The sequence below is a fragment of the Lepidochelys kempii genome, chromosome 11, assembly GCF_965140265.1.
Source record: "Lepidochelys kempii isolate rLepKem1 chromosome 11, rLepKem1.hap2, whole genome shotgun sequence".
Lineage (NCBI taxonomy): Eukaryota > Metazoa > Chordata > Testudines > Cheloniidae > Lepidochelys > Lepidochelys kempii.
In genome coordinates, this window is record NC_133266.1 from 14,776,873 (window position 1) to 14,800,513 (window position 23,641).

At 41.3% G+C, this 23,641-nt stretch overlaps 1 protein-coding gene across 1 annotated transcript; it reads right to left on the minus strand.

The window, feature by feature from the left end:
• Window positions 1-1,686: 1,686 nt before the first annotated feature.
• On the minus strand, window positions 1,687-22,225 carry DDX18 (DEAD-box helicase 18). The gene is made up of 14 exons (XM_073305255.1): window positions 22,033-22,225; window positions 20,761-20,952; window positions 16,077-16,244; window positions 15,415-15,550; window positions 14,154-14,254; window positions 13,849-14,048; window positions 13,630-13,744; window positions 11,231-11,370; window positions 10,320-10,481; window positions 7,275-7,427; window positions 6,263-6,376; window positions 5,085-5,141; window positions 3,027-3,204; window positions 1,687-2,323 (listed from the first exon to the last, which is right to left on the minus strand). Exons 1-14 carry the CDS (start codon window positions 22,142-22,144, stop codon window positions 2,178-2,180), a joined length of 1,974 nt encoding a protein of 657 aa, XP_073161356.1. The 5' UTR covers window positions 22,145-22,225; the 3' UTR covers window positions 1,687-2,177.
• Window positions 22,226-23,641: the final 1,416 nt, after the last annotated feature.

The window sequence follows — 23,641 nt, forward strand, 5'->3', positions numbered from 1 at the left end:
AAATCAGATGTTAAGAATTGTAACATTCATAAACCAGTCGGAGAACACTTCAAATCTCTCTGGTCACGCAATTACACATGAAGGTCGCTATCTTACAACAAAAAAACTTCAAATCCAGACTCCAGCGAGAAACTGCTGAACTGGAATTCATTTGCAAATTGGATACTATTAATTTAGGCTTAAATAGAGACTGGGAGTGGCTAAGTCATTATGCAAGGTAGCCTATTTCCCCTTGTTTCCCCCTCCTCCCCCCGACGTTCTGGTTAAACTTGGATTTATGCTGGAAATGGCCCACCTTGATTATCATACACATTGTAAGGAGAGTGGTCAGTTTGGATGAGCTATTACCAGCAGGAGAGTCAGTTTGTGTGTGTGTGTGTTGGGGGGGGGGGGGGGGGGTTAGAAGACCTGGATTGGTGCTGGAAATGACCCACCTTGATTATCGTGCACATTGTGGGGAGAGTGGTCGCTTTGGATGGGCTGTTACCAGCAGGAGAGTGAGTTTGTGTGTGTGTGTTTTGGGGGGGGGGGGGGGGGGTGAGAAAACCTGGATTTGTGCTGGAAATGGCCCACCTTGATTTTCATACACATTGTAAAGAGAGTTGTCACTTTGGATGGGCTATTACCAGCAGGAGAGTGAGTTTGTGTGTGGTGGGGCGGAGGGTGAGAAAACCTGGATTTGTGCTGGAAATGGCCCAACTTGATTATCGTTCACATTGTAAGGAGAGTGATCACTTTAGATAAGCTATTACCAGCAGGAGAGTGGGGTGGGAGGAGGTATTGTTTCATGGTCTCTGTGTATATAATGTCTTCTGCAGTTTCCACAGTATGCATCCGATGAAGTGAGCTGTAGCTCACAAAAGCTTATGCTCAAATAAATTGGTTAGTCTCTAAGGTGCCACAAGTACGCCTTTTCTTTTTGCGAATACAGACTAACACGGCTGTTACAGTTTTCAGAGTAATACTGTCAATCAATTTACTGCCCTCGCTCTTACAACCGTAACCGGTTACTCGTCCCCCCCTCATTATCTCCCCTTCACATCCTTCCCAATAATGTGTATTCTATATCTTCCCCTGTATTTTCGGTCTTTTCCACTTCTCATTCCAAGATCTCCCTATATTTACACTTTACTTCACTTTTCTAAATATTACACACACGGTGTTGCATTCTCTCAGTTCTGTAACTGTATCTTTTGCTTTACTCATTCCTGATCCAAGGAATGGCTACTAAAAAATAATTCACTGTTACAAAATATAGCTGCAACAGTTCTTGTTGTACCCTCTGCATAAAGGATACTACAAATTAAATTAAGGTGTATCGTTTTATTTGCATATTCTTGTTTTAACAGAATATATTTTAGAAATTATATGAGATGGTTAAATTTAAATGTAAATTTGAGAGAAGATGCTGAAGCAAACAGATTGCTCCTCTGGAATATAAATTAGCATATTAACATAATATCAAAAAGCAGTTCAAGCAGGTCACATAATATATACTATTAAGTGTGCTTTTGTAGTCTTGCCTTTGTACTCTGATACACAGATCAAAGTGTTTTCCTTGATGGTTTAAAAACACATTATGCTCATAGAAATTCTCTGTTCATCAAGAATTTTCATATTCTTCATTGTATTTACTAGAAAAAGCAATGAGTTTTGTAGCTTTATAAAGCAGACCAGTGACCCAAGTTAACAAGGATCTTTTATTTTGTGCTGTAAAAATATAGTCTCAGTGACCTGCCGTCCCCTTTTATTTTTGAATACTCTGAAGGACTCTTGCTATGCACAACCATATTGTATTCAGAATTGCCTTTTCTGATGGGTGCTTAGAGGGTGGAGTGAGGAAGAAAGGGAGAATATTTATAGGAAAAAAATACTGAAAAATGCGTTCTATTTTCAGGAACAATTTGTTTAACTTATTTATAGTAAAAAAGGTTACATCCAGCTATCCTCTCCTTTGCAGCTAAAGTTTCCAAAACCACTTAGTTTTCCTAGTCTGTTTTCTCCTATGTAAATGCTTTAGAAATGAGTTAAGATATACCCAGAAACAAAATGTAAAATTTTAAAGTTTAAACAGAGCACAGCTTAAACCCGAGCAGTTTGCAAAGGAAATATCTGTAAGATTATTTTCACCAAGAGAGAGTCTATTTTAATGACAAAAGCCATTTCAATGGACAGCTTCAACGAGAAAACTGCCGTCTGTCTGACTTTTTCTTGTTAATGTGTTTGAAGATTTTGGATTTGTGGACATTCTTGGATTTCTGGTAACCAAATCCTCCACCTCCGCCTCTTTTTTGAAATCTTCTACCTTGGCTGCTGTTCACATCTGGAAATTTTTGGTTAAGGAATACAGACAACAAACATTAAACCAACTTAATTGTCACACTTTTCAGCATGGTGGGATGTTTTCAGGGGAAAAGAACAACACAGTGTTCATGGCATTTTACAGAGCAAAAACTTAATGGATGCAAGGGTGGAGAAAACTTGTCAAACTAAAAACTCACCTAGTGCTTGTCATACCATTGATTGTTTTCTATTTTTCCTTCTTCCAAATTGTTTAATTCTGTTCCTTCTCACACTATGGATCACACTAAAGCTATAAATGGGTGAGCCCTTACCACCAGTAATTCTGAAACAATTTGAGAAGCAGTCCCTATACTTTTATTTCCCCTAGACGATAGGCCACAACCATTACACTGAAGTATGTATCTCATTGTGCAAATCCCACATTAGTAAAAGAGAAAATTACTCTCAAGAATATACATGTAATATTCCCAGATCCACTATATATGCAAAAATTAAAATGCTAGTATTCTTTCCCTGCCATACATACATAGTCATGAACAAATATTAAAACTGGCAAAATAACTGGTTAACTTCTTCCTTAAAACTATTCTCTTAGGGTTAGAGCATCCTTAGATAATTAATAGTAAAACTATCATTTGCACTTAGATACTTCAGTGATGTGCACATTAGAAATGTTAAGCAGATAGATAAATTAGTTTTGACACATTGCAATAAAAGGATACTGAGATCAACAAATGGAGGGACTTTGAAACCAAATGAAAGGGAAACTTTGGGTAGATCCAAGTTATTGACGTTATAGATCTGTTTCAGAGAATGGGAGTCGTAAGCTCTAATGTATGCTTTGTATGCTTCCTGGGCTGACTTGTGAAGGAAATAGTTCTTCTCAATCAATTTTTCAAGCTGGAAAAAGAAAGGCAAGACCGTTGTATCCAATTATGGCTGTAACCCGTTTATAAATTATACAGCAAATATGTCATTTTGCTTGGAATTTACAATGAGTACATTAACCAGAATATTCACTTCAGTAAAATTGAACTATTAGAGCAAAATACAAATTTATCAATGTGTTTTTATAAATCACAGAGGAAAAAACAAATTGAATTACATTACATACCCTCAAAAAGTAACCTTAAAAAGTATTGCAAAAGTAATGAGTTATATTGTCTGAATGCACTCTCTTTAGCTTAACTTTATAGCTATATTTAAGTGGTACATATCTTAAAACTAGGGAGCTTGGAATTCATGGACAAAGGTGGTTGGCAGATATTATAATATCAAAACTGTATCAGTCTACGAAGAGATGCATATTTTGCTAGATTCTACCAATAAAAGAGGCAATGTTAGCTTCTCCCTTGATGCATATCTGAATTTTCTCCTTAAATCAAAGGTTTTTACTATTTAGCATTGACAAGACTTATTGTTCTCCATGGTGCTGTTCCTCTAGATTTGAATGTGTCCATTTTGACCTTACGTATGCATTAATTTATATTAGAAATAATGACATCCATTTATGTCACAACATACAAATTACATGTAACTATGAATATCTTTTTGGAAGGGCTGACTCAATGCCTTTATTTAAATAGGATTTTTAAAAGTCCTTTCAGTGTTAGTTATTTGAAATTTCAGTTACTGCAAAATGGCTTTATAAATCTTTATACAATGGAATGATTAAGACCAACTAACCACACATATTCAGAAGAGACGGCAAAATTCCACGAAAATAATAGACGAAAAACCCACCAATGCCCAAATACACTGCTTCACTAGTTTCTGCATTTAGAATCAAAAGTGACAACCTTCTGAAAAATAAACAGAGCACTTCTCTGAAATTCAATTCAACTTAAGCAGAACACAAACTGAATGGTGAGCTCATCAGTTCTGACACTCTGGGTTAAACCATGACCTTGCTGACTCAGGATTTCAAGCCAATTGAAAAATCATATTTATAGAAAAATTATTGCATAAAACTAGAATTTATATAGTGCATAAAAACAGAATTTATATATTAACTAAAAATAGCTCACTCCTAATTTTAAAATCTTTTTTTCTAAATTTTAATTCAAATTAGTCATTTTTATTACTGAATGTATGTACATACAACATGGAATTTTTTCCACATTTACAAAAAAGCCTAGTCTACTTAGATTCCTACTCCATGATCATGACCTTATATCTGAACATTAAAGAAATCTATCTTCCACTGCATTATGATAGCATGTAAATCAGGCCAGTTAAACAGTAGAATTTACAAATGTCATTTCTAGATTTTCCTGTTCCTGTAGAGGTACAGAGTAATCTTTTTATGAAGTATTACATTACAAGTAAATGGAACACAGTACATTTATTCCGTAAGGGCAAAAAACCCTACATTTATTGTGCTAGGTACACATGCGTTATCCACAAATATAAACCTCTGTTTATAAAGTCAAAGGCATACTTAAAATTACTATGGCAGATTAAACTGTCATAAAAAAGAAACACACCTGTTTCTAAACAGGCATATATTCATTCTCACTGAAGTCAATGACAGGTGACTTGTATGTTATGAGGGCAGAATTTGATACTTCAAATGAAACAGTGTATCTGAAATTATAACATGGTGTTAGGCATGAGGGCTTAGCACTTAAGAGCAAATATCTAGAGGAATCTTTCAAATCATGTAAGCACATTTCCACAATTTCTTTAAACCTTCCATTGCTTTGTAAGAGCAGGCTAGTCTATACCTATAATCATTTTCATGTAAAAATCCAGAGAACTAATATGAAATAACTTTATACCTGAGACTGGATGTCTGAAATTTTTGACCAGGAAAATTCAAATTCACTTAATGGTACCTAGCAAAAAAAAAAAAAAAAGAAAAGAAAAGGAAAAAAAAGGGTGTTTAGATAACTCTTACACAGTATTATATAGCCTATATAAGAAAGTAAGTAAGAGTTACAGCATTCACCTAAAGAAAACGGTAACTAAGGGCCCCATCTACACTAGAAAAAGTTATACTGGTATAACTATGACTGCTAGCTAAGCAATTATAACTGTAATACTGGTAATATGCCCTTGTGTGGACACAGTTACACTAGTATAATATCTTATATCCATATAACTGTGGTTCACAGTATGTCATTTTGCCACTTTAACTATGATTAAAATAGCAAAATGTTCAAATGTAAACAAGTCAGAAAGGAAGGCAAGTTAAACATATGCAGAGAGTTGACTTCTTCTCATTATTCAAATAATGTCCTTTAAAAGTTCCAGTAAGTATTTTTGCAGGGCTTTTTGGTGCAAAGCACTCTATCACCAGGGTGAGAATATCGGGTTTTCCACAGAAAGGTTCTGAACTTGAAAACGATGGAAAGTGTGAACCACTTTTTCTATATGAATAAGGGCTTGAGATAAGGATTTTGAAGGCATTTCAGTCTCTTTCCTGCTCCTCTAGAACTATCGGGTTTTTAATCAGAGCACATCATTGAAGGGACATTTCTCCTTTATGGAAATGAAATATGGCAGTGACTCAGGACTGAGAAAACAAATGACGAATTGGTAAATTTAGCAGCTGTCCTGCCTTTTGATATACTACGGACTGAAACTTGTGATTTTTTTCCTGCCATTTCTTAAAAGAGAGACTTTTAAGAATATATTACCAGGGTTGCGTCTTTCTTGTTTTTGTCGGAGCACCACGTACACAGTGGCTTTGGTAGAGGACCCTCTCAAACATTTTTTCCCTTTTACAGCACATCATTAAGCTGCACTGTCACATGATTCCAGCTACCCTGGAATTTAAATGATTATGTAGTTTCTATTGCGCTGGCCACCTTGCATTTCTATTAAATTATTCAGTTAAACATTTTCTAAGCAATAAAATGGGTTTCGGTTAAAATACTGAAACACTTGATTAATCATTACAGTTTCTACATCAAAATATTCCAGCAGCATAGTAAAATACTACATATGACTTTACCCTGGCTTGCTTTAGGTAACGAAGAAAACCCAATTCTTCTGGTCGTAAAATGAGTAGAGCATGTCCTCTGCCATTTATACCTCTGGCAGTTCTACCAACACGATGAATGTACTCCTTTTTGGAAAAAGGATAGTTAAAAATGTAATAATTTGAAATCAAAATTCTTACGCCAAGTAATTTCTTTAAAACAAACACTATTACTATCTCCAGAATATGCTAATATCAGTATAGATGATGGTCAAACTCAACATTTAACACCATGCAAAATAAATATTTCCATGCTCTGATTCAAGGTCCTGGGTCAATGGGATCTGCTTTTGACTCTTGCAAATGTGAATAGCCTAACAGAAAAACAAACTTAATAGTAATACAGCTATGGAGTCTCTCATCCATAATGCTGTAAATTCCGCTCATCACATTGAAATCTACTGATAAAGAAACCAAGCGCTGCAAACCTGAAGCACTAGGTTTGATGAAGAGACACTCAATTAAAAAAATACATTTGAAAATATTTTACTTATTGTTGTTATAACCAATACCTATGATTACTGTTAGTAATTTTTCTGCCTTTTTGCCCCCCAGTTTGATTACTTAGTGCAGTTGTTTGTATGGGTCTTTCACACAGTAACAGGAAGAAAAACGAAACTGGAAAATAGTGACTTTAAAAAAAAAAACCTCACAAAAAACTGTCAGGGGGACTTAAGGGCAAGTATACAACCCTATACTTCTTTTGACTCATTTTTAGAATTAACTAAGTATTAAGTCTAAGGACACAGCGCTTTTTCCAACCGGCAATCATTTTAGAAGCATGCTGAATGCTTCAAATAAGTGGTGCATTCAGCACATGAATTGTAAAATCAAGCTTTTTTCCAGGAACAATAGAAAGTCAGTTTTTGGATGCAAACCATGCCTGAGCCTAACCGTTTCCTATAGAAGGGTAATTAAGTCCATACTTCTCCAAAAGCGTGGAAGGTGAGAGAGATATCAGAAGCATTTGCAGGAGACAAGTTACCTTAGGGTCATCTGGAGGGTCATACTGGACAATCCAATCAACTTCAGGAATATCCAGTCCTCTGGCAGCTACATCAGTGCACAACAATATTCCAGAATCTGCATTACAGAACTGGAAAAATGTGGTGGTCCGTTTAGTTTGTTTCTGCTTGCCCTAGGAGAAAATGTATTCAGGATTGAATTAGTTAACCACAAAAAAATTCTGCAAATCAGCCTTCAGAATTGTAGCTTTACATGTATACAAAGAAATATATTCTCATACACTGTGGTTACACTAAGAAGATTTAAAACAATGCGTTGAAGCATCTTTCCATCTAACCGACTCATACCTACCCACACATCCATGGCTTTTAAAAGCAGAACCATTTTCATAGTGCATAAACAAAGCAGGCTGATGTACAGCACAGAGCCACATAAATGCTACTTTGGAGGAGGTTACATTGTACATTCTAAAGCAAGAAGTGCTCCATCCTTGGAACACACAATGCAATGGGACTATTCAAGGGCTTAAAGTTAAGGATATGCCTAAATGTTTGAAGGATCAGAGAGTAAAACAGTAACAATTGCAAGATTAGACAAAAATAGAAGATGATAGATAAGATTCCTCTGATTTAGCACTTCCATTCAGAATGCAGCACAAAGACCTTAGCAGGACCAAAAAAAACCCCCCAAAACAAACACCACACACTGAGGTGAGTTAACTCCTCAATTATGTTTGTTTCATAAAGTATTTATCACCTTAAATCAAATATACAATTAGTCCATATTCCCAACTATTTAAGGCTGCAGTTGTGATAACAGAACAAAATAAAAACACTTATCCAAATGGGGATGCAATGGAAGTCAAAATTTAAAAAAAAAATTACCAACTGAAGAGGTGCCTGAAGTATGTGACAAAAAAGAATTATTGTTTCCTTTTTGCAAATTCTATCAAATATAAATACCTACCCTTGTGGTTTGCTTAGTAAAGCGGAGACTATTAAGCAAGGACTAATGCTAAATTAAAAACAATAGTAACGTTAATTTCCACAGAGAATGGAAAGCTCCACTATCTCCACAATATGGAAGCATGATGAAATCATTTTCACTGAGCAAACTTGGAATCTCTAACTTGGATGTTTGATGGAAAATGCCCTTTTAACAAACAACTCCATCTCACTGACAGAAATCTTGTTCTTCAGATGCATGTTTAAAAGATCAGGTTGAAGGGGAAGCTAGTTTGAAAGGGTTAACTTATTACTCCGGCACTGACATTCTCTCTCCATACACCCTAGTTTTGATAAAGGCCATCTACAGTTCAGAGTAACTTCACAAGATAAAAAGTTGTTCAGATATTATATACACTTATTCTTAACTCAGTTCAGAATATCTGGCTTTGGATTTCAATATCATAAGCACCTGAAGCAGAGCATTTTCTTGAGACAGTCACGAAGTTATGAGCCTAGGAAAATTATTTTTTAGGTGTTTGAGAGATCAACTCTGGCACGGGTATGTCAGAATTCTGAACTCAGGGCTGACCCAGCTGTTGAACAGATTAGCTGACCTTTATTAAAGATCCACAGTATTCTTGTCAGCAAGTTAAAGAAGTATGGGCTGGATGAATGCACTATAAGGTGGGTAGAAAGTTGGCTAGATTGTCGGGCTCAACGGGTAGTGATCAATGGCTCCATGTCTAGTTGGCAGCCGGTGTCAAGTGGAGTGCCCCAGGGGTCGGTCCTGGGGCCGGTTTTGTTCAATATCTTCATAAATGATCTGGAGGATGGGGTGGATTGCACTCTCAGCAAATTTGCGGATGATTCTAAACTGGGAGGAGTGGTAGATACGCTGGAGGGCAGGGATAGGATACAGAGGGACCCAGACAAATTGGAGGACTGGGCCAAAAGAAATCTGATGAGGTTCAATAAGGATAAGTGCAGGGTCCTGCACTTAGGACGGAAGAACCCAATGCACAGCTACAGACTAGGGACCGAATGGCTAGGCAGCAGTTCTGCGGAAAAGGACCTAGGGGTGACAGTGGACGAGAAGCTGGATATGAGTCAGCAGTGTGCCCTTGTTGCCAAGAAGGCCAATGGCATTTTGGGATGTATAAGTAGGGGCATAGCAAGCAGATCGAGGGACGTGATCGTCCCCCTCTATTCGACATTGGTGAGGCCTCATCTGGAGTACTGTGTCCAGTTTTGGGCCCCACACTACAAGAAGGATATGGATAAATTGGAGAGAGTCCAGCGAAGGGCAACAAAAATGATTACGGGTCTGGAACACATGACTTATGAGGAGAGGCTGAGGGCACTGGGATTGTTTAGTCTGCAGAAGAGAAGAACGAGGGGGGATTTGATAGCTGCTTTCAACTACCTGAGAGGTAGTTCCAGAGAGGATGGTTCTAGACTATTCTCAGTGGTGGAAGAGGACAGGACAAGGAGTAATGGTCTCAAGTTGCAGTGGGGGAGGTTTAGGTTGGATATTAGGAAAAACTTTTTCACTGGGAGGGTGGTGAAACACTGGAATGCGTTGCCTAGGGAGGTGGTGGAATCTCCTTCCTTAGAAGTTTTTAAGGTCAGGCTTGACAAAGCCTTGGCTGGGATGATTTAATTGGGGATGGGTCCTGCTTTGAGCAGGGGGTTGGACTAGATGACCTCCTGAGGTCCCTTCCAACCCTGATATTCTATGATTCTATGATCTGTTTCAGAGCACTTGGGTTTTGGCAACAGATTCCCATAATAGTATTTTTTCTCCACAAAGTGAATCCAGTCTTTATAAAAGAACAACCCCTAGAAGTTGAAAATCCTCTCTTCGCTCACAGAAGAGGGGTTGCATCAATGGCAGTAATGAAATTCAGCCTCTGGGCCCTTTCAAACTGTAGCCCTCTCTCCTGAGAGTGGCAAGGATGCCAGTGATTTTGCAATAATAATAGTCTCTGTTAGACTGGGATAACCAAGGAAAAGCCAGAGAGTAACAAATTTCAATTACTTTCAGACTTAACAGATTTTGAAACGGCAACCTAGAGAATAAAATTGTTTTTCAAAAATTCACTGAAGAAAATACTTACATGAATGGCCATGACTGGCAAGTCGATATAGTTGAGTAGTTCATAGTGGTATTTCACAGACATACATGATGAGAAAAATACCATCAGCTTTTTCTTCCGATTTTTCTTGAGGAACGTGAACAGCAGAAGGAACCTTTTTTCGGATGGACACACTACGTATCCCTGGAAATCATTCAAAGCCAGTTATTTAAAACATGTATGAAATATGCTTTTGTTTCAAATAACTCAATTAAGTCAGTGCAGCAAATGGAGCTTTAAAACTTGTATTTTAATTCTTTGGTTCCACAGCAATATTAAACAAAACTTTCAGACATCTATGTTCCCTTCTTTCCCAGTCTTACCTTCTTGGGAACTGACATCCATATAGTATACTTAATAAATTATCTAATGAAGAAGTATATTAGGGAATTATTGATAAGAAGAAGCTACATTGTTTATAACAACAACAAAGATGTTCAAAGACTTTTTTAATCACTGTAAATAACACACCTTACATTATCTATCTATTTCCTAAGTCCTTAACATTCAGAACTTTTTTCAAAGCTCATGATTTAAAAACAAATTCTGCTACTGATCAAGTCTTTGGCATCTATGGAAAGGCGATAAGTAACAACCTGGAATTCTGCAGCAGCCTTCCTCACCTCACAGTATTGTGAACTGGCGTTCTAATCCAAAAGCGGTTGGTATTGCGTATCTTGCAACATCTACTAAATGTAAACAATTCCTTATAGGTGGCTAATACCAGAGAGATTTAATCAATCTCCTAGCAGTTGTCCAGCCAGGATGATCAAAGGCCAGCTGCACTTTAAAACTGTACTTTACATTTATAGAATCCACATAAAAATCGATGTCTAGAAGTAGTTTGTGCACATACTGCATCTATTTTTACTAATATTTCTGCTTAACTTTACCTGTTCAAGACCATCTACTGTGGCTGTTTCCTTGTTATCATCAACCCCAACATACAGTGGCTCCTTTTTCAGAGATATCTTAGCCAAGTCTTCAACCTTTCGGGTTTGTGTAGCAGAAAAAAGCATGGTCTGTCTGCGCTCTGAAATAATTCATAAAAAATGATCTCACTTTTGCAGAGGATTATGCAAATAGTAGAGACACAAGATGCAGTTGGGAAGTTCCTGGTGTGTGTTTTACCTGTTCTCCTCAATGGGTGGGCGAATATAGTTTTTACTATATCTTGTCTGTCTCTACTACAACCACTATCAATGTGATTTACACTATGTAATAGTACACATGACCTACAAAGAAATGCTTGTTTTAAAAAATATTTAATACCTATAAACCCTAAGCAGTCCTTTCCCTTCAGAGGTATGTTACTATTAATTTGCACTGCTGTTTACACGAAAAATAGCAATCATACCAGATCATATTTTAATTCTAGCTAGTATAACTGTATATTTGTTCATTCACATAAATATCAAATACTTTTGTCTCCTCAGAAAAACTTCTGAAATTCATTGCAACAAGGTAACTAATATGTTACACAAAAAAGTATTTCTTTTACCAGTTTTACACAGTTTTGCCTTTTAAATTTAATTTCATGGTACAGAGGTTATACCATACCACCATACATTACATGTGTACACACATTACTCTTGCTATATGGGACAGCCCCTGTGCCTATGCCGAGCCTTGCTGACTTCACTGGGACTGTGCACAGGTGCATAAGGGGCTGCCTGCATGGATCCCATTGCCGGATACAAACATAGGCGCTGATCCTGCAATGTTTCACTCTTGTCTAAATGTATTGGGGGGGGGGGGGGAAGAGGGGAGGAGGAGGAAATCAAGCACAATCCCTTTTATTTATGACGCAAAGAACAATAACAGAATTGATTCCCTATAGCTTTAGCCTCTCTAGTTACCAGTATGAACTACTATTCTACTCGTCTTCTGATGTTTGGTTTTACATACTACATATTCAGTTGCTACTACTCTTAAATACATCAGATTGCATATTTACTAAAAGGCACTTGTTTCATGTTTTCCTCTGTTTCTAAGATGAAAGAGTTCTTCAGTGGTTTTGAGAAAGACTGCCTGCTATAAAAGAGAAATACAAGGAGTAATAGGATGAAATTTAGAAAAGGAAAAAAAAAATTAGGTAAGGATCAGGATAAACTTCCTGAAGTACAGTTTCTGAATATGTGTAGGAGACTCCCAAGTGAAGGGATGAAAACCTTTTAGTGTGCGACATTTAAATTGTGTCAGAAAATACTGTACTGTAGGGAACAAGCCTGCACTGGCAAAAGATGCCCTAGATAAAAATGAAAGACACCTCTTACATTAACTTCTGTGGGCTAAATTATTTCTTTAAGGTGCCCATGAAAAGCCTGTCCCCTTCAGATAAATGATGGTCTGATAGAGTGCCTACCCCAGACAGGTGACAAAAGGGTTAATGTGGTTCTGAGAGACCAATTAACCCACCTGGTGACACATGGGGGATGGGCCAACCCTAATTAATGATGAAACCAGCTGGGTTCTATAAAGAGAGGAAGTCTGGAGCAGAAGGGGGCTGCAGGGAGAAATGCTACTGTCTCTGTCCTGGTAGTAGGGAATGATAAGACTTGTAGGCAATAGGAAGCATTTTGTAAGGTGAGGAGAAAGTCCACAGTAGGGCTTGGTAGGAAGAAGTCCAGGGAGGAGACAGCAAGGAGTATGGTGGAGTGAACCTTGACTGCCTGTCCTAGGGTCCCTAAATTGGAACCCAGTGTAGTGAGAGAGGCTATGTTTCCCTATCAGCCTCTGGTAAGGTGGCATAAAGCCCCTGAAAATGTGATATGGACTAATAAAAGCCCTGAGAAAAAAAAGCACCAACAAAAAGTATAGATCACTGGACCCAGAATTGAAGGTGGCAGACTGGATGGAGGGATCAGACATTTGTTTTTGCTAGACTTTATTATCCCTGATGGGGTGGGACTAAACATGATCTGGAAAAAGGTTGAGTTGCAAGAAGAAGCAGACCACTGCAGGCAAAAAAGACGGTCAGCAGGAGGTGCTTTAGGAGGAGAGCCTGCTAGCCCACGTCCAGCCATGAGGGGGTGCTCCAATGGTAAGTTGACTCATCTATAAATGGTAAAATAGAACAAACAAGTTTCTGCTGGCTACTATATACTGAATTAAGAATGTGTGAGTGTGTGTGTGTGTGTCAGTCAGTCAGAACAAGCATTAGAAAGTGTAGGACAATCGTTCCAAGACTAAAACTACCATACCCAAAGCCTTTTCTCCTAGTTCTCTCCTTCCTTGAACAACATGATCAGAAGGCAACGTGACTTCTAGAAATGACACAGATTTTACTTACTTGGTAGAAGTTTTATGATCTGTTTCATTTCTTCCTCAAACCCAACCTCCAGGATACGATCTGCTTCATCAATTACCAGACACTGCAGGTTCTTGAACATAAACCCTGGGGTGTTCTACAAGATTTTAATGAACACAAAGTCAGCCAGAGAAACTGCGTATGGGTGGGATTTTTTGTTTTGTTTTGTAAATACATAAGGCTACCTGATATTTTACCTACCTGCATGTGGTCCAGAAGTCTACCTGGTGTTGCCACTATAATGTTGATCCCATTTGCAAGTTTCTGTGCCTCAGCTGATCTGTTACTGCCTCCCATTATCAGGCCATAGGTGTGAACGTGATGAGTCATCAGTTCTTTCAGAACTCCATAAGTCTGCATGGCAAGCTCTCGAGTAGGTGAAAGAATCAGAACACCCGTTCCTAGAAAAAAAGTTGCTCATTTCAGCAAAAATTAAGCCAAGTAATCCTTCCCTCTCTCCCTAAGAATGACGTCAACTTAACTGGGAAGCACAGAGAGAGTCTTACCATTCCTGGGCATGAATCTTAACTTGTAGATGAGCTCTATGGCAGGAATGAGGAATGCAAGTGTTTTGCCACTGCCCGTTTTTGCAGCTGCTAGAATATCTCTGTAGGTGTCAATTTGGAAGAAAACATTTAGTTTTTCACATTATCACCAGCATTTAATATTTCAGTCACTTTTATAGAGGAAAAAATTAACAGCTCAGATTTGGTAATGGTTAAGTATTTAACCATTCAAAAACAGCCCTGGTCAACAGTGACTGGAACCATCCAATCAAGGCAGAGAACTTTGGTCTCCAGAGCAGTCAACTTGTTATGGGATTGGCTCAGAGACTCTCTCCCCTGCATGACTGCCATTCCACTAGTTATGTTCCATGGGAACAAGAAATAGAACTTTAACAGGGGTTGGACTTCCACTATGGAACTCACCTCACAAGAGACAGCAAAGATCAGAGATCCCCACTTTCAAAACTAAATGTAATACTAATTTCTACTGAGCTTTCCCTCAATTTCTTCACACAAACCATACAGCCACAACATGGACACTCACACAAGAAACAAACAAACAAACAAGCCTATCAACCAAACTTTCTCCTGAACGCTGGGAAGAAAGCAAGCAAATGAAAAATTAATTCTACTTGGGAATTACATGGAAGTATTGGGGAAATATGTGGAAGACACTCCTACTTGGGTAACAGGGGCCATATACAAGTACTTAAAACACATGATCACTAAAAAAACCCATGACTGTCTAAAAAATATTATAACTCATACAATCCAAATAGGTTGTATCCCAATACTTTTAAAAACCTTTATTTTTAAATAAAATATGAACACAATGAAACAAAACATAACACATGCACAAGATGGAAATACCAAATAAACAACAAATTCAATGTTCATTATTTGTAAAACCCTGAGTGGGGGGATGGGACCCTGAACCTGCAGGGGTCATGCAGGGCATCAATTATTAAAGTGACTAAATAGACAAATAAGCGAGAACATAACCTATAAGTATTAGGGACTAATACATAAACTAAATTGCAAAAGTATGCAATAGTTTCATGTGTGACCAGAAAGCCTCATTCTTTCCAAGCATTTCTATTAGAATTTTTCATTAATGCAGTAGCAGAGAGCTCTAAAGCCAGTCTGTGTACGACAGAGGAATTGCAATCCCAATATACTTTTAAGGTGTTTGCATTTCACATGGAGATAAAACTGAGGTGGAATTTTAATTCCACATTTTTTTTTTAAATCTATTTCTTACCTGCCTTCCAGAAGGGGTTTAATACTTTTATGTTGAATTTCTGTCATGTGTGTAAAGCCCATATCAGTTATTCCTTTCAGCGTGTTCTCGCTGATTAGATCAGACAGTGAAGCAAATGAGGTGTCTTCAAAAGCACCTGAAGAGAAATAGTTCATCAACCATCTCAACCTTGTTTCTTCAAAACCTGCCCACCTTCACTGGCTATTTGGCTAAATGTATCTAGCAATTAACAAGTTAAGTTTCAAGTTACTGTATCCGATTACTACAAGCGGTGTTGTCTTATGCAGCTTAGTACCACTTCATCATTCAGCCAATATGAAAAGGAAAATCAGGGAAACTAAGACAAATCGAACATGTAAGTGACATAAAACCTCTTAAAGAGCAGGCCCTCACAAATGAAAATCATCCAATTTAGAGACTAACAGATTTAAGGTGCCACTGGACGACTTGTTGTTTTTGTGGCTTCAACTTAGAAGAATCAGATATCTGCCAAACGTTAACAAGAAAAACCTATAGCAAAAACTTTCAAATTTGGCTGTTTAGAGTCAGACACCTAACTTCAAGTATATAAGTTTGAAGAAAAAAAGACTTACCCTTAAGAGTTTCAGAACTTTTTGCTCTAGGCAAAAAGAAAAACAGATATGGAAACTGACACAAGTTACCTGTTACACCAAGAGGTAAACTGGGCCCTTCGGTATCCTCATCCATTACTTCTCTCTCTTCAGGATCCTCGTTATTTTCTTCTACTTCAGGATCCTTACTATCTTTTGCATCATCCGCCTCTGCATCTTCCTCTTGTTCTTCAGTCTTTGCTTTTTTAGTTTCTGTACCTGCCATTAAATTTATTTTTAGAGAGAATGAACATACCAAACAAGTCACACTTAATAATGGTTGCAAAGAATATATCTATCACAAAAAAGGAGATAATGGGATATTTATTCCCCCAGTATAAATCATTCATGCAAGTTTCAATATAGCAGGGATTTCATTTCAGTTCATGCTTTTTATCTACTCATAGGGAGGAGGAAAAAAAATAGTTTCAGGAAGTCATTCCACAGGCTAGGGCAGGCATCACTGCATCAGTTGATGTGTTCCCAACCAAGGAGGGATAAAAAAATTTAACACACAGTTTAAAGTTTCTTCCTTTCCTTTGCAAAGCAGGCAAGTGCATTAGGGTAGCAAGACCTATAGGATATAAATATTAGTTTACATTCACTGTACACTCATTGTTGTTACATACAGTACAGTGCTGTAAAAGGTTGGGAAGAGGTGCTCCTGAACAGGAAGACAGTGGGTACACAGCTAACTGTGGAAATCAACTACAAGGCAAAGTTCCTAACAAGAAATACTGAAATGTTTTATCATATGTAGGATGGAGTATTTAATGTAAAATGGTTTTCTTTTTTTTAAGAATAGATGAAAAAGCAGAATCCCTGTTCAACAAGTAGACTGATAACTGTTTAATATGCATTAGAGTACAGTTCTGAGAGAAAAAGAGGTCTGTTATAATATGTAAATCACTAGCTATTAATATATATTTACATTTTAAGCTCAGTGATTACTTTATTTCCCTTAAATGACTGTGCAGATAGAATGACAGTCAACTTGTTTTTCATTTAAAAATAACATATAAGTCTTTACTTACAAATACTGCATACATGAGACGCAAAAACATTGAGGCTACGTCTACACTACCACTTGTGTCAGTATAGCTCGTGTCACTCAGGGGTGCGAAAAAGCCACTCACTGAGTGAGGTAAATTAGGCTGACCTAAGCGCCCTTGTGGACAGCACTATGTTGGCAGATGGGCTTCTGCTGCTGACATAGCTACAGCCACTCGTTGGGGGTGGATTCATTAAAAGTTGACAGGAGAGCTCTGTCCTGTCAGCTTAGAACGGCTACGCACACAAACACAAAAAAGAAGCTTACAAGAAGTGGAAGATTGGACAAATGACCAGGAATGAGTATAAAAATATTGCTCAGGCATGCAGGAGGGAAATCAGGAAGGCCAAATCACACCTGGAGTTGCAGCTAGCAAGAGATGTTAAGAGTAACAAGAAGGGTTTCTTCAGGTATGTTAGCAACAAGAAGAAAGTCAAGGAAAGTGTGGGCCCCTTACTGAATGAGGGAGGCAACCTAGTGACAGAGGATGTGGAAAAAGCTAATGTACTCAATGCTTTTTTTGCCTCTGTCTTCACGAACAAGGTCAGCTCACAGACTACTGCACTAGGCAGCACAGCATGAGAAGGAGGTGACCAGCCCTCTGTGGAGAAAGAAGTGGTTCAGGACTATTTAGAAAAGCTGGACAAGCACAAGTCCATGGGGCCAGATGCGCTGCATCTGAGAGTGCTAAAGGAGTTGGCGGATGTGATTGCAGAGCCATTGGCCATTAGCTTTGAAAACTCATGGCAATCGGGGGAGGTCCCGGGCGACTGGAAAAAGCCTAATGTAGTGCCCATCTTTAAAAAAGGGAAGGAGGAGGATCCGGGGAACTACAGGCCAGTCAGCCTCACCTCAGTCCCTGGAAAAATCATGGAACAGGTCCTCAAGGAATCAATTCTGAAGCACTTAGAGGAGAGGAAAGTGATCAGGAACAGTCAGCATGGATTCACCAAAGGCAAGTCATGCTTGACTAATCCAATTGCCTTCTATGACGATAACTGGCTCTGTGGATGAGGGGAAAGCGGTGGACGTGTTGTTCCTTGACTTTAGCAAAGCTTTTGACATGGTCTCCCACAGTATTCTTGCCAGCAAGTTAAAGAAGTATGGGCTGGATGAATGGACTATAAGGTTGATAGAAACCTGGCTAGATTGTCGGGCTCAACGGGTAGTGATCAATGGCTCCATGTCTAGTTGGCAGCTGGTATCAAGTGGAGTGCCCCAGGGTCGGTCCTGGGGCCGGTTTTGTTCAATATCTTCATAAATGATCTGGAGGATGGGGTGGATTGCACCCTCAGTAAGTTTGCAGATGACACTAAACTGGGAGGAAAGGTAGACACGCTGGAGGGTAGGGATAGGATACAGAGGGACCTAAACAAATCAGAGGATTGTGCCAAAAGAAATCTGATGAGGTTCAACACAGACAAGTGCAGAGTCCTGCACTTAGGACGGAAGAATCCAATGCACCGCTACAAACTAGGGACCGAATGGCTCGGCAGCAGTTCTGCAGAAAAGGACCTAGGGGTTAGAGTGGACAAGAAGCTGGATATGAGTCAACACTGTGCCCTTGTTGCCAAGAAGGCCAATGGCATTTTGGGATGCATATGTAGGGGCATTGCCAGCAGATCGAGGGAAGTGATCGTTCCCCTCTATTCCATATTGGTGAGGCCTCATCTGGAGTACTGTGTCCAGTTTGGGGCCCCACACTGCAAGAAGGATGTGGAAAAATTGGAAAGAGTCCAGCAGAGGGCAACAAAAATGATTAGGGGACTGGAACACATGAGTTATGAGGAGAGGCTGAGGGAACTGGGATTGTTTAGTCTGCGGAAGAGAAGAATGAGCGGGGTTTTTGATAGCTGCTTTCAACTACCTGAAAGGGGGTTCCAAAGAGGATGGATCTAGACTGTTCTCAGTGGTAGCTGATGACAGAACAAGGAGTAATGGTCTCAAGTTGCAGTGGGGGGAGGTTTAGGTTGGATATTAGGAAAAACTTTTTCACTAGGAGGGTGGTGAAACACTGAAATGCCTTACCTAGGGAGGAGGTGGAATCGCCTTCCTTAGATATTTTTAAGGTCAGGCTTGACAAAGCCCTGGCTGGGTTGATTTAGTTGGGTATCGGCCCTGCTTTAGCAGGGGGTTGAACTAGATGACCTCCTGAGGTCCCTATGACAGTCTATGACAGTTTATAGTGACGCAGCTGCACTGCTCTAAGCTGTCCACTGTATCCATAGGTATCATTCATCAAGTTCTATTGCATGAGTTTTATAGGGTGAGAGAGAGAGAGAATTAAGGCCTTTCAGTGCAATTCCTAAGTGTATTTTCTAATGCTTTGTCCAGATTGATATTGGAAAAAAAAAGTGTCACATGGTGGGGCTTCACCAACTAACCTGGAGAAAATATTCTCTCTGTTATCGTAGCATTTGCTGTCAGGAATATATTTCTGATATTCAGGTTCTTATTACTTTGCAGGTATATTAATTTGAGAACCTCCTAGCACTTTACAAGTGTTAACTATTTACAAGCGCAGCCTTGAAAATAGGAAACAGATCACTTAGGTTGTAAATTTAGGGAAAAATCGGCAGCGAAGATCATGAGTTATTCAAGCTGACACGTGGGGTCTGTAAAAATCATGACTTTTTTAGATTAGGTCTAACACTATAGGCTAGCGGCGCGATTCCCCTGCTCACGTACACATGCTCATGGTAGCTCAATAAGAGCTAGCAAAAGTATAAACGGTTGTGTATCCACTGTAACTTAGCTGTGCAAAGTACAAACCTGCCTGAAACCAGCGGGTATGTACCTGGCACAGCCCAGCCACATTTCCACTGCCTGAGCTACCTTGGCTACACTGCTATTTACACTTGCACTAGATCTCATGGAACTACTACATATATGTATACATGAGTAGGGGAATCACACCCTTAACTCACAGAGTAGCCTGAGAAGACATCAGACCAGTTTTCAGGACAGAGGTTCAGTGCTATCCTTATTGCCCCTAGGCAAGCTTTCTTCCAGCCAACTGTGGTATGGGAGCTACAGCCTACTACCTCACCAGTATGACTTCCCTTCACAGTAAGGAATAGTTCAGTGGTGGGAGAGGCAGGGTAGACTAAGCATAGGACACTAAAAGACCCCTCTATTCTGATCCCAGATCAGACAAAGTTGTTAACCACTTTGTCACACTACTTGACCTCTTCCTTACTTTTCTGTACATTTCAATTTTAAATGCTTAATATCATCTTACTTCACAGAGGGGACTGTGATGACTAATTAACATTTACAACTACATGTGTTAGGATTTTATTTGTACTGTGATTAATTCTAAGGCATATGACCATATACAGTTTATTTAGGTACCTGCCCCTTCAAAACTCTTAAACAGTAAAGTATTCAGAGATTCATCACAAACCTTTGGGTAACACTCCTCTTGCAGCAGAGAGATAGGGGCACCTAGAAGTCTTCTAGCATATGGTTTACATAAAATTGGCCACATCCGGATATAACCCCTAGGAATCATCACACTAAACTTTCCAAAAATTCTGAGGACTACCCTACGAATAGTTGCAAGATCAATGCTCGCAGAAATTGGTTATACTAGAGGAGTTTTGTAGGTCCATTCAAAAATACTACTGCCAGCATAGGGTGGAATTCAGAATTACATTTTAAGTAAGACTGAAAATGACATACCCTCTTCTGTGTTAATAATTTGCCTTTTCTTCTTCTTCTTCTTCGATTCAGAATTTTTTGCTTCTGCAGCTACTTCACCATTAGCAATTAGTTGAGGTTGCTTTACATTCTTCACTTTAAGTTCCTCCACTGATTCCTCAGAAATGACATTGTTCGTAGCTTCCTCAGAGGTATCCACAGATCTTGTCTCCACTAAAAAAAGCAGGAATGGCAAATCCAAAGAATAGAAAAGAGGAAGGCAATTAAAAAAATCCCAAACATTTACAGTTGAATCAAAATACTGGAATTGGTCACAGAAATGGTATTAGTCACTAGCGAATATCACCGCATCTGGAACTCTACTGTGGTGGTAATACGCACAGTATTAATAACAGCCAGTAGTTTGATGCCTGCCAATACACTAGGAGCTGCACAATTCCAGAAGCCCTGACCATTCACAATTCCAGGATGGTGCGATTACTAGTTGGGCATGTACTTTATTAACTTTGAACTTGGTCTTCTATAGGTTTATCTCTGGTTTAGAAGCTGGTGTAGCTGTTTCAGCTAATATATTTTATTATTATAATAATATTATTATAAATATATTATAAATATAATGTGGTCCAGTAACAAGTAGATCTGCAACACCGCCTCCATTTTCAAGAGTGGCCCCTGACGGAGTGAACTTCAGGTCTTGACTGTCCAACTTGAGCTCCTCAGGGCCTCATTCCCAGAGCAGCTGAGCACCCACAACGCCAAATGAGTTCAAGGGGGCCTGCTCCGCACCTCTGGAAAGCGGGCTCAGGGTGTTTCCGCACCGCAGGGCGTTCATAACCACTCGTGCTAACCAGCAGGGCCCACGTTTGAAAAGGGGAGGCCAGGGCCACCACGGTTCCTGGATCCGCGCTACCATTTACCCCGACCACCAAATAACGAGCTCGGGCCGTTTCGAGAGCCGGAACATCGCCCCGGCCCCTCCACGCGTTGCCGTGGGCACCCGAGCGCTCCGGCCCCCGGCGAGCTCCAGGCGGAGAAGCGGGGCAGGGCCCAGGGACCGCCACCCCCCCCCCCCCCCCGGGCCATCCGCCCGCGGCCGAGCTCTGCCCTGGGCCCGTCGCTCCTGGCTCAGCCGCGGCGGGTTCGTCTCGCTGCCCCGGGCGCTTGGCGGGGGAGGCTGAGCCGGGCCTCCAGAGACCCGCGCCCGGAGCGTGACGGGCAGAGGCAGCTCCTGCCCCCCCCGGCTCGGCTCGGCTCGGCCCGGCCCGGCCCGGCTCGCCCCCCCCGGCTCGGTACCTGGTGGCCCGGCCCCCTGTAGCGCCAGGTTGCGCTGCCGCAGCTTGAGGTTGCGCTTGTGGATCTTCCTGCGGAGCAGCCGCATAGGCAGGTTCCCGGCCGCCGCCGCCATCCCGCCCCGATCGCGGAGTCCGGCAGAGCCGCCGCCGCCGCACGTGGGGCTCGGCCGGGCACAGAGCAGCCGGGGCGCCCCGGAAGCGCTTCCCCCGCTCGCGCGGCCCGCAGCGGCCTCTAGGGGCCAGGAGGAGACACAGCGCTCGGGGAGCGGGCTGGGGCCTGCCGGGCCCGGCCCCGGCCCCGCCCCCTGAGCCCGGGTGGGGCTGCGCGGGCTCAGCTCACAGCGGGGTGACGGGGGAGACTGCGGGGCCTCCGCCTCCCCGGACAGGCGCTGCCAAGCTGAGGGGCAGCTGGGCCGTTGCTCCCCAGGGCTGGTGCTGTACCTCCCCTGAGCGAGCCTCGAGTCGTCCCTGTAGATCCCGCCTGTGGGACACGCGCCCACCCCTTTATGGTGGTGACCCACACTGCAGACACCCTATCGTCCACACACAGTGACCCACACCACAGCCACACCCGCACACACCCTCCTCCACGCACAGTGACCCACACCACAGCCATATGTACACACCCTATCGTCCACACACAGTGACCCACACCACAGCCACACCCGCACACACCCTCCTCCACGCACAGTGACCCACACCACAGCCATCTGTACACACCCTATCGTCCACACACAGTGACCCACACCACAGCCACACCCGCACACACCCTCCTCCACGCACAGTGACCCACACCACAGCCATATGTACACACGGACTCCTCCACGCACAGTGACCCACACCACAGCCATATGTACACACACACTCCTCCATTCACAGTGACCCACACCACAGCCACACCCACACACAGCCTATCATCCATGCACAGTGACCCACACCACAGCCATATGTACACACACACTCCTCCATTCACAGTGACCCACACCACAGCCACACCCGCACACACCCTCCTCCATTCACAGTGACCCACACCACAGCCACACCCACACACAGCCTATCATCCATGCACAGTGACCCACACCACAGCCATATGTACACACACCCTCCTCCACGCACAGTGACCCACACCACAGCCACACCCGCACACACCCTCCTCCACGCACAGTGACCCACACCACAGCCGTATGTACACACACCCTCCTCCACGCACAGTGACCCACACCACAGACATGCCCGCACACACCCTATCGTCCACACACAGTGACCCACACCACAGCCACACCCGCACACACCCTCCTCCACACACAGTGACCCACACCACAGCCGTATGTACACACACCCTCCTCCACGCACAGTGACCCACACCACAGACATGCCCGCACACACCCTATCATCCACGCACAGTGACCCACACTACTGACACACCTACACACACCCTATCGTCCACGCACAGTGACCCACATTACACACACCCTATCATCCACACACACTGACCCACACTACAGCCATACGTACACAAACCCTCCTCCATGCACAGTGACCACACTACAGACACACCTACACACCCCATCATCCTTGCACAGTGACACACACATACACCCCCCCATCAT